This window comes from Rutidosis leptorrhynchoides, chromosome 3 (assembly GCF_046630445.1).
Source record: "Rutidosis leptorrhynchoides isolate AG116_Rl617_1_P2 chromosome 3, CSIRO_AGI_Rlap_v1, whole genome shotgun sequence".
NCBI classification, from domain to species: domain Eukaryota; kingdom Viridiplantae; phylum Streptophyta; class Magnoliopsida; order Asterales; family Asteraceae; genus Rutidosis; species Rutidosis leptorrhynchoides.
The window spans coordinates 420,612,025-420,624,318 of NC_092335.1; the positions used below are offsets into that span (position 1 = coordinate 420,612,025).

At 36.8% G+C, this 12,294-nt stretch overlaps 1 protein-coding gene across 2 annotated transcripts; it reads left to right on the plus strand.

The window, feature by feature from the left end:
- The first annotated feature begins 5,472 nt into the window (after positions 1-5,472).
- Positions 5,473-8,389, plus strand: LOC139897809 (uncharacterized). 2 transcript variants are annotated; one of them, XM_071880510.1, is made up of 8 exons: positions 5,473-6,109; positions 6,839-6,884; positions 6,975-7,024; positions 7,140-7,181; positions 7,393-7,506; positions 7,641-7,719; positions 7,891-7,962; positions 8,053-8,389. In XM_071880510.1, the coding sequence occupies exons 1-8, from the start codon at positions 5,535-5,537 to the stop codon at positions 8,098-8,100; spliced, it is 1,026 nt and encodes a 341-aa protein (XP_071736611.1). In that variant the 5' UTR covers positions 5,473-5,534; the 3' UTR covers positions 8,101-8,389. The 2 variants fall into 2 exon arrangements, with proteins under 2 accessions (XP_071736611.1, XP_071736612.1); XM_071880511.1 differs by lacking the exons at positions 7,891-7,962; positions 8,053-8,389 and having other exon boundaries at positions 7,592-7,723.
- The last annotated feature ends 3,905 nt before the right edge of the window (positions 8,390-12,294 follow it).

Below are 12,294 nucleotides of genomic sequence, written 5' to 3' on the forward strand. Positions count from 1 at the left end.
CAGAACTTGAGAATGAAAATTCAAGGTTAAAAGCCCAGTTGGCTCGAAAGAATAATGGTTCTGGTGTTGAGAATGAAGGTTCAGGTCATCAGGATAATGGTTCGGTTGTTAAACATTTAAAGGTATGTTTCAATTTAATAGCCTACTTTACTGTTTTTCTACCCTTTTAGCCTTCATAAATGTTCTTTTTTTTTTTTGGAAACTAAATTTTAGGTGAGAGATGAAGTGTATGTGAAAAGCATTACAAACAACAAGGTAGCAAGAGGAAAGTTGGTAAGCATGGATCCAACTACGGTTGTTTTGCAGACAGAACTTGGAGCTGGTTGGTGTGAGGTAGAGCTTCAAGTGGCCATTGAAAGAAATGAAATTTTGTTTAGGCCATATGAGCATATGAGATACATTCATGACGTCATTGGTACGTCTACTGCTTGGCCTACTGCGTTGATCGAGGTATGTCTTTGTTAATTTTGTACTAAAATTATGATTTCATTTTTATAACGTGGACCTTTATGCTTATACGTGGATGGTTTAACTGTAGGTGGCAGATTTTGATGACTGATCAAGATAGATTGGTGGCGGATTGAAGAGTTTGTGTGTTTTGTAATGCTGGTCGGTTTGATTATAATGTTTGAACATGAATATTAATTGTTTTATGAGTTTGTGTGTTTGAGACAATGATTTGAGACAATGATCTGTAATATGTTGATGTTACCTAGACATGTTCTTGCATTTGTGGTGTTGAAACAATATTATAATCTGTAATCTGTAATATTTTTTGGATTGCAACAATATTAATATTTGTTTTGTAATTGTAATGAATAATAAATTGATACAGCAAAAGAAAACTGGATCCGAACCAAGACCAAAAGGACCAAATAGCTGAAGCAGGCCCGAAAGGCCCAAAATGGCTGAATCATACCCGTAAGGCCCAAATAGCATTACCGGGTACAAAAGGCCCAGTAAGCTTAAACGTGGCGACAAGTCCAGATAGCTGAAGCAGATCCAAAAGGCCCAATTATCTGAACTGGGCTAGAAAGGCCCAATTACCATATCCTGGCCTAAAACCCGAAATCGACCCGAATATCCGAACCGGATATTCGGAACTCCTATTACTTGTTAGGACCCTTTTTTGGTACTAACATATACATATCTCAGGACCCTTTTTTGTGGTACAAAATTAACATCTACTTATAATTAGGACCTTTTTTTTTGTGGTACTTAATTAACATATAGTTAACTTATGACCCTTTTTTGTGGTACTAAATTGAATTAGGACCCTTTTCTGTGGTATTTAATTAACATCTAGTTTTATTAGGACCCTTTTTTGTGGTACTAAATTATATTAGGACCCTATTTTGTGGTACTAAATTATATTAGGACCCTTTTTTGTGGTACTAAATTATATTATGACCCTTTTTGTGGTACTTAATTAACATCTACTTATATTAGGACCTTTTTTGTGGTACTAAATTATATTAGTACACTTTTTTGGAGTCCTAATAGGTTCTAACAACACAAATTTATGCGTCAGATTATATTATAAAGGGTCCTAAGATGGTCTTCTATAAGGACACTTTTTATGCTGTTAATAGGACTCATGAAACTGGTCCTATAAACATTAGGACCCTTTTTGGTTAATACGACGCCCACCTATACGTCCAATGGTTTGAGGGTCCTATGAGGCCAAAGGTCCTAAGAATAGGCTTTTTACGACCCTTTTGGGGGTCCTAAGATAACAGTTTTCTTGTAGTGATGGAACACATTAAATAAAGATAAAAGATAGAAGTACCAGTAGATTAATCGAGTTTCGAAAGTACAAAAGTGACAACTTCAGACTCCAGACCGCTCATAATACAATCTTCGGCGTTCGCCTCCGGCTACTTAATTTCCCGCTCAGAGTTGAAGACCTTGAAAGTATAACTCTAATATCGTAGTAAGAGAGAAATGTGAAGTGAGAAGTGTGTGAAAAACGGATGACAAATGGCCCCTATTTATAGGCACATTCTGTTGGCAAACCGACTGGCAACCCCGCTCAGAGTTGGCTTGGCAGGCTGGCTCAATGGTGGCAGGTCGTATGGCAGGCTGGTTTTGCTTGATTTCTTGGATCGTTTTTCTGATTTCCGGGGTCGTAACTTGGTTTCTGGGGTCGTACCTTGACTTTCATCGTTTTCGCTCTAGAATCTTTGTTTTAACTCCGTTTTCTTCGATTCTTCTTGCATCGTCTTCGTAATCACTCGATCTATCAAATAAAGCAAACAAACGCTTATTTCTTCAATAAAGTTAATTACTTTATTTTGGGGCTCAATATAAGGGGTAAAACGTGACTTTGTAGCCGATATTAGGCTGCTAATTACACGAACAAGTATGTTTGACCCGTATCATTAACTCTCATATTATTATAATATCATTACAACCAATAGGTGACGTATAAGGACCATCCCTTTTATTGATTGACAAGATCTACATGCTAAGATAAATGAATTATAAACAGTTTCATACGTTGATTTCAGATTATATACACTATGTTACAATATTATTGAGGCCCAAATGCATCAAACAAAGTTTGAGCTCGTTTACGAGACTAATGGATCACTGCCAAGTTACAAGCCCATGAATACTTGTAGTAATTGTTTGGTAGTTATGGAGAAGTCAAGACTTCCTATACGTGGGAGTTTAGTTAATGTCCATGACTTCCCTTTCCTAGTTATATGCATGCATTACAACCTATCTATTATATTTACTTAGTTAATCACGTAGTAGTAGAAGTTAACTGCATGTTCATATAGTAATATGTCAGTAACTATTTTATATCTACTATAAATATGTAATTGTTTGCATCAAGGAATATATGAATGAAAAAGTTGGTTAAATCCTAAAATCTCTTCTTGATCTATTTTCTTTGGAGATTAGCCATCTCGAAATTAGCTTTTATCATTAGGAGTTCAAGGTCAATTCAAAGAGACCGTGTCACACTACAAGAAAACCACCAAACCCGGACTACACTTTTAGGGACGATGTCGTCCCCGAAAAAATCTGATGTCTTCCCAAAAAATATCTGAATTAAACACACATTTCAACGATGAACATTAAATGAAGATAATACAAAGCTACTGAAATTAAATCACACTAATAACGCCAAGCATCTGAACTACGGAAAATTTATTAATGAAACACTACTAACGACAATGAGCATGACTACGAGCATCTGACCTAGTGGACAAATTTTCAGAATCTAAGCTCGATGATGCCGAAGTTTCTGCAACGAAGGACCTGTTGATAGGTAACGTAGTTATAAGATGTCGTCCCACAAGACCTTTAACCACACCAATATTAGTAAATAAACGATTCAGAAACGCTCCGTACGAAAGAGGTATTGTTTCTGCATAATGAAGCTCATTCATTTGGTAAGCGACCAAATGAGGAATATTTACTTCAATATTGTGAGTCATGCACCAGTGAATACAGACTTCAGTCATTGACAAATGAGTGACATTTGATTCAGGGTGGTACATGTTACTCCTGATAATTGCATTTCTTATAGCAATTTCAGGACGGAGATATTCGTCAAGGGTGCCCGTACATTGTATGGTTTTGTATGGAATACAAGTACGACATAGAAGTATGGTCATTTGATGTGGTGGAATATCCTGAGGAAGAGCTTGAAGTTTTTCACCGGGATAAAAGAAATTTATACCACCAAATGGTACGCCCAATAACTCACTGAATTGTTGAAGAGTATGCTTGTGTGGCCTTTCAAACATTCAAAACTTCACTATTTGTTCATCAGTGAATTCAAAGTTGGAATAGAATTCACACACGAGTGTAGGGAAAAAGAACTTATCAACCAAAAGGAAAGGTAGCCAACCCATTCTTCTGAAATCATGGTCGATCTCTGAAAATTCTTGCAAATTAAATTCGTGACCTTCACTAATAGGTCTACCGATCATTCTAGATCGGTTGTACTCACGAGGTGTTGGTGGATATCTTGATGGTGCATATGGATCAAAAGGGTGATACATAGTGATGTTAATATTGAGAGATATTTGAATGGGTGGATATGCATAAAAAGGGTGCATATGATTAGTCTTTAAATAGGCGTAAACTGCCACTAATAATTTCCCGCCCAAGATTTCCCACCAAGGGTTTTCCCGCCCGTGATTTTCCACCAAATGTAACGACGTAATATAACGGCGTAATGTAACTTAAACACATATGTTAACTAGAGACTAAAAGTAATTTAACTTTTCATTTCATCAAACTAGAAACTGAAATCAAAACCAAAACACACATTTTAACTATAAACTCAAACTAAATAGGTACTTTTCATCCAGCTTGATGAAAATACAACACATTACTTTGTAAAAAAAAATACATTAGTTACTTGTAAGAGAAACACAATGCAAATGCTACCAAACTACAAATTAATATCAGTTTCAACCTTTTTGCTTGACGTTCTGCGATCTCAAGTGAACGTTCCAGAGCTCTCTAGGACCTTAACAATGCTGGTATCACTTCAACCTTGATGATGATGACGATGATGACGGTGAAGATGATGATGATGATGATGATGATGATGATGATGATGACGACGGTGATGATGATGATGATGATTACGATGATGACGTTGATGATGATGATGACGATGATGACGGTGATGATGATGATGTTGATGATGATGACGCTTAAGATGATGATGATGATGACGACGATGATGATGATGACGGTGACGATGAAGATACTAAAATTATATCATAATAGTTTATATAAAAGAAAAAATAATATTTAAAATTACATGATATATATATATATATATATATATATATATATATATATATATATATATATATATATATATATATATATATACATCATTGTTCTGTTCACTTTATTTTTATTTATGCATGTGTTTTTGTTTTGCTTTGTCGTCCTCACGATGGGTGCGACTAGTCATGAAGGGGACGGGGGCAATGAGCCCCCTCGACGTCCATAGGTACCTGAGTCCACACACGGGTAAGAAATTAATACCTTGTACGTTGAGATCATATGGCTTATTGATTTGTAATATTTAACTATGTTGTTTTTTTCTTGTGAATATGCAGCTGAACCTCGTAAGGGCGGTCGCGGCCCAAAAACCAACGTCAAATTAAGAAAATGTTGCGCGACAATGATGGCATACCATTGCCAATTGAGTTTGATATAACTACGTGGGGACGGGTCGTCCGACACGCCCTAATGCTTCGAGATTTACTAATTTGATCTCGGGAGTTTTTAAGGACCCGTCATTTCCAAAACATTACGCGAGTTGGGACGATGTTCCTCCGACGGACAAAGAAAAAATCTGGCCTCATGTTCTTCCGATCTAATGTGGTTGTCGATTTAGAGGTTTTGTATGCGAATTCAACAAATATAAGATTGTTTATAAACCCAAATTATATACGGAGTAATATTTTTAAGGTTATGAAAATATGTACTGTATAAATGTTTATTAGTTTTACCCCGGTTTCTACACAAACAAAAAACCCTACCAATTGAAAATGGCGAAGAACCACAGTGATTCTACAGATGACGATAGAGATAGACTTCGTTCTTCTTCTAAAAACCGTCATCCTCATCATCATCATCATCACAAATCCAAACGGAAATCCGAAGACTTACCCGAACCCGAGTCCAACGTTTCATCCGGATCCGATCACGAAATCAAAGGTAGCCGTGGGCACAAAAAGGAAAAAACCCTAATTTCCAGAAAAAATTCACGACGGAGTTACTCTGACGACGAAGAATCGGATTCCGATTCCGATTCAGAATCCGAGTCCGAGACAGGGAGTTCGGAGTATTCTTCCGACGATAGTGAGGAGGAGGAGCGACGGCGGAGGAGGAGGAAAAGGAAGAGAAGGGAAGAGAGAGAAAGGAAAAGAAAGAGAGAGAAAGAAAAGAAGAGAAAAAAAAGGAAAGGAAGAGATGATGATGATGGTGATGATGATGATGATAAGAAAAAGAAAAAGAAGAAGAAGAAGCAGAAAAAGAAGGATAAGAAGAAAGAAAAAATGAAAGTTGGTGCTGTTACTGATTCATGGGGGAAATATGGGATCATTAGAGAAACTGATATGTGGTAATGATTTTAATTTTCTTATTGTGTTATTTTATAACTTTATGCAGTTTTTGTGGTAATACTTGATTGAGATATTGTATGATGTGTTGAAAGAATCACACATTGGTTAGATTGAATATTAAGTGAATAGGTTGAAGGAAACAGTATTGCAAAAGTTGTTTAAGAATTTATGGTTTTAGTTCATAGGTATAGATATAGATAGATATATGGTATCTGTAAGTAATAATTAGAAAATTTGAAGAGCTTTTCAACTGCAAGAATCTAGTGTGTTTCTTGTTGTTATGCTACTTTATATATAGATAAGTCACCTGCAGCCTTGATTTCTAATTGCATATCTATTGTGGTAGTTAATTGTGGCGTTATGGTTGTATTACCTAATAAAGGTTAAGCCTTTTTAAGTTTTTTGCATATCGATTGTGGTAGTTAGCTTTTAAGTTCTTTGTAACACTTGACACTGTGTATCAGGATAACATTCATTGAGCTAACTGCTTCTTTAACAGGTTTACCATGGGCTGTTTGTGTTTTTTCTTATTGATCTGAAATCTAATCAGTGTTAGGATTTGTATCTCTAGCTGTATCGTAGCTATTACTCAATGTTTCAATTCAAATTAATCTGAAATATGTGCTATAGTCCCTATGTTTTGATAACGTATTGTCATACATAGTTTTCAATGAAGTTAGGCCGAAAGTTTTTGCCCTTTTGTATATAATAATGTACATTTTTTGTAGGAACAAGCGCCCAGAGTTCACTGCATGGCTCGCCGAAGTGAAACAGGTTCACTTTGCATACTTGCTTATTAAAAGTTTGAGTCTTAGCTATTTTAACTTGATGATGACACTTGTAATATCTTCATAATACTTGCAGGTGAACCTTGAAAGTATGCCGAATTGGGAAGAGAAACAGATGTTCAAACAGTATGTTTCAAGCTTATCTTTTGTATCAGCCACCTTTTAAACACCTTCGAAATGTTATGTTGCTTTTCGTGAATATCTATCTTTTTTTTACTCTCTGACCTCAGTATCTTTACAGGTTCATGGAGGACCATAACACAGCTACTTTTCCTTCCAAAAAGTAAGTAAAAGAGTCGCAATGTTTGCCTTTGCTGCGCTAAAATCTATTCTTAAGTCCGAGTGTTCATGTTACTTATTCTGGATGCACATTTATATAATGTATATTTGTCATCTTAAATCAATATATCCAGCTTTGAAAAGTATTCTCTCGTTCATCATAGTTTCTTTAGGATTAAGTAAGATGCAGTAATGTTTATATCTTGTGGGTGTAGATACTATAGCCTTGATGCTTATCACCGAAAGAAAATTGAGAAGGCCATAAAAAAGGGCTCCACGAAAGCTGCAAAATCAGAACGTGTTGTGTTTAATGATGAAGAGCAACGGCGGTATGTTTCTCTGTTAAAATAACAAATTGGTTCATAAGATAGAAGCTTAAACTTTTTGTTTTGTCATTGCATATATGTGGCGAAGAATTATTTTTTCCTTTTATGGATTAAATAATGTATGCTCTGTATTTTAGACTTGAGTTGCAGCAAGAACGTGAGAAACAGAAGGAAGCAGAAGTAGAAGCGCTGAAACGCTCTATGCAAAGTGGAATGGTACTTACACTTCCTTAAGAACAATAATATATAATATATAAATATACTAATTGTGAAACCTTTTTTACCGTTCATGATGGCGACATAGTAATTATATTGAAGTTTAGTGTCAAACTTGTAAGCTCTATTAACTTGAAAAACTTATCTTCATCTGTTCATTTTGAATTTTAGGCACAAGCAATGAGAGAACAAGCTATACTGAGAGAAGAAATGAATTACTTGTTCAAAATTGGCAATGTTGAGGTTGGTATTTAACGGATAAAAATTTGTATTCAAAATTTACCAGTTGTATTAGTTAAGAACAGTAGTTATTCTTAATATTGAATTTTGCAGGCAGCGACCGCTATCCAAAGACGATTGGATCCTGATCTTCCTATGTGAATCGAGTGTCTTTGAAACCCGTCAAGTAAACGCATATCATGTTGATAGGCTCTTCACTGAACCTGTGCCATTGGGAATATGTTTTTTTAGCATATATCATGTAATCCCATTCACTGCCCAATATGATATGAGAATAGCCTTTAATTTGTTTACAGCTGGTTTGTCTTGGTTAGTTCAAGAAAATGCAGAAAATTTAGTGATCTTTTGCTGTAATAGAAATAAGGGTTTTGATAACCACATCTTTAAGTGCCATCATATGGTTGTACCTTACTTTTTTAAGATTTTGAATGCTTGATGGTTTTTGTTAAAGAAGTTTGGACCTAATCTGATTGTCGCTGGGGAGATAGAATCCTTATAACCAAAGGTGGCCAACTTGAAAAAAGAGGAGTTCGGATCTAATTCATTTATTTTACGTAATACTTACAGTTATGTTATTATGTAAGTGTGTAATGTGTAATTGTGTTCACTAGATATAAACCAGATTTTGTGTAGAAAAACGCAACACAAATGATAACCAATATGGTTTCACTGAGGGTAACCCGCACCTTAGGATTCTTGCTTTTCGTTCTATGCCTTAACCATGGCTCACGCTCAGGATTAGCACAAAAGATCATCTCAGCTCAGATGATGTTATCGTAAACGAGTCAAAGAGTCAACTTTGGGAGGCTCGATCCCACCAAATCACGTACTAGCATGGGATAATGGAAGTACCTCACTGAATGAGGTTCCATTGGAAACCCTCAACGAAATGGAAAATGAAAGATCGGCGAATGGATTTGAAAGCCCCCAATCGAATGTGATTTTGGGAGAACCGCTTAATGTAAAAAAAAAAAAATGGAGTATCGATAAAGAAATGTCATATCGATCATAAACCACGTCCTTAGCTCTAAGAAGAAAGAACAGCAACTGCTCCTCGATCTCATTATAGATGATAATAATTGAAAATAATTAAGGATAGGATCTTGTGTTACTCTAATTTCTATCCTAAATAAATCGTTTCACTTGTATATATACGCACGTAGGTATATACAAGTCTCAAGCTTTTGTATATTGTATGTGCAATAGGAAGTGTATGTCAGATTTAACTACAAGTTAGCTCTAAGTCTAAATCCTGATAAAATCAGTGTCAAGCAAGCCTAACTTTTAAAGGATTGATCATGAAGTAAAGCAGGTATACAAATACTTGTTTTTAGATGGAAAATAATAATATTTACTACTTCAAAAGTTATTCAAATACCCCAAAATCAAATGAGCATAACACACATTTGATTAACACCTTCAGATTTCTTCCATTTTAAAAAACTTACACTCCAATGAAAATCCCTTATGCCAAGTCAGATTAATTTGTGTAAGCAAAATTTGACAGTTTTGATTGAAGTTTCACTTGTCAAACGATGAGAGTAATTGGGCAAGCAGATAAACAAAATGTACACATTCTAATTGATTGTGAATGCACCCAAAATTGTGTTGATTTGAACACTATTAAGAGGTTGGAGTGTCGCCTTAAACCCATTGAACCTATGAAGGTAATGGTACCGGGAGGCAATAAGTTTTTGAGTGCAACTCAATCTAACCTCCTCAACCTGAACCAATGTATCCTCAACCAAAGCCCAATATCCTCCTCAGCCCGAACCGCAGTATCCACCTCAACCCGAACCGCGATATCCACCTTCGCCTTCCTTTGGATGTCAACTAATGATACGATACCGGATACCCTATCCGGTAAACGTAACTTATCAAAAAAAGGAAGCCTTTTGGAAACGGTAAACGGTAACTGTCTTGAAGAATGCAGGCCCCCCGCCTACATTTCAACAACAAAACCAAATCCATCAAGTGGAGTGCATCCGGATCACGGAAGACACTATCCGGCTGTGTTTACAAGTAAGCCCGGTATCTGACAGTGTGCATACGTCATAGATGTGCCATGTAAGCCTGACATATCAGCCTTAAAAGGCTTGGACCCAATTTCCAATGTTTATCAGTCCATCATAGAATGACACATCGGCATGGTCAGACCCAGGATAGTACAAACCCTAGTACTTGCCTATAAATAGTACCATTCCTTTATGGAGACTAGTAATTTCTCTCTCTAACTCGACTAGGTGCTCACTACTGGAGTGCATTACCGAGTCGAACCCTCATAGACTGATTGTAAATCCCCCATTAGAGATCCTCATCTCCAACAAGGTTATTCACGGTAACCGGACGGAGAGTAAGCAATCAATCACTAAACATTCCCCCACTTTATGCACTCAAGTACTAACTGGATACCACATGTTCTGACCGGTGAGCTAAATAGGCTTGATCATCGACCAGCTTCTCCACCCTAGGTTAAGCCCGGATGTAAACCAGCCTATCCTCCGCAACCAGAACCGAACTATCCTCTCCAACACGAATCGACTTACTCACACTGGCCCGTACCAGCCTATCCACCTCAACCTGAATCGTTTTACCCTCTCCAGCCCAAACGGACATGTTTCCCTATTGAAGGTCCTTAATGTCTATCAGAGGATATAATTTGAGACAAAGGCTAAGAGGTTAAGGTTTGTATTTAGGCAATTAATTTAGTAAGTATGCCCATTTTATGTCACTAGCTCATCCATACATGGTGTTACAAGTTTCTCAATACTTTCTGAATAACATTTTGCATGGAACAAAATGGAAGACTCATACATGACCTAAAAAACTATAGCATCATGTTCGGTACATGTTATTTAGGGTACAAAACCTGATTAACATGACCTAAAAAATGCATGTAACTTCTGATAATCTATTATCTATTAATCTATTAAAATCATTGAACTATACCATAAATTACGATTCATCTTCATTTGCATCCCCCTTTGACTAATTCTCAAGAAGAGATTCTCTTAAATAGGGACCATCTGTAACTGCTGTGATAAAACGGTGTCTTTAATGCGTCTTCTAGAAGCCAATTCTTTAGTATAATCAACAACAATGTGTTTTTCTGCCGCACTTGAGTCGTTGGCTTCGTCTGGTGTGTCTTCTTGCTTTGGAGGTGAGAGAAAGGACAGTGTTTTGCTCTCTGCTAATCGTGTAAAACCATCTTTGCAATAGTCATCAAATCAGGTTCACCCCTGTAAATAATGCACAAATGGTCACTAAAGATAGACTTGAACTGACACGGGTTAGTTATGTGCAAGATAAAGCAAGTCATATATGGTAGACCTGCAAAAAAGTTGCCAGCTTTCAATTTATTGCTATCTCTTTTCTATCTTATCCTAAACGCTCCCAAATATTCTGTTAACCCAACCCTAATATCCTTCACCACCTTCCATTTCCTCCGTTCTGATCCTCTATTTTCCTTCCTCCGTTGCCATTGTTAGGAAGAGGGGATCGCCTGGACGTTGGGAGATATAAATTTGAGAGAAAAACAACTCTATTACTCACAAGAATAGATTTACAGAGTATTACAAAACTCTTACAAAAAAAATCTCTCAAGCTCACACACATTCTCTAGGTTGTGATTACACTTCTCTGAATGATTTGGGATGATTTACAATTGAGGTTTGCACCTCTATTTATAGTAAAAATTCTATGTCGGTGGAAGGGTGTGAACGGAGATGGTGGGCGGCCGTCATCGTGTTCATCTTTGCTTCTTCTACATGGTGTTCAAAGAAGGCTACTTTGAACATCTAGAAGGTGAGCTTCTAGATTGTAGGCTGGAAACTTTCAATTCTCCCCCTCCAGCCGAATCCACGAACATTCCAGTTATGTCTCTGCATAACTCCAACTTCTCTCGAGTCACCACCTTTGTTAACATATCCGCAGGATTCTCCTTTTTATGGATCTTCACTAGTCTCAACAGTTGTCGATTAATTACCTCGCGTATCCAATGATAGCGAATATCAATATGTTTTGTACGGGAATGGTACATGGAGTTCTTGCTCAAATCTAGAGCACTCTGACTGTCACAATGTACCTTGTACTCCTTTTGCTTGATTCCAAATTCTTGGAGATAACGCTTTAACCACAACATTTCTTTTCCAGCTTCTGCGGCAGCAATATACTCTGCTTCAGTTGTGGATAATGCAACACACCTCTGTAGTCTTGACTGCCATGAAACAGCTCCCCCTGCAAAAGTGTAAATGAATCCTGAAGTAGATTTCCTACTATCAGGATCTCCGGCCATATCCGCATCTGTATAGCCTTCCAAGATTGGATCAGCTCCCC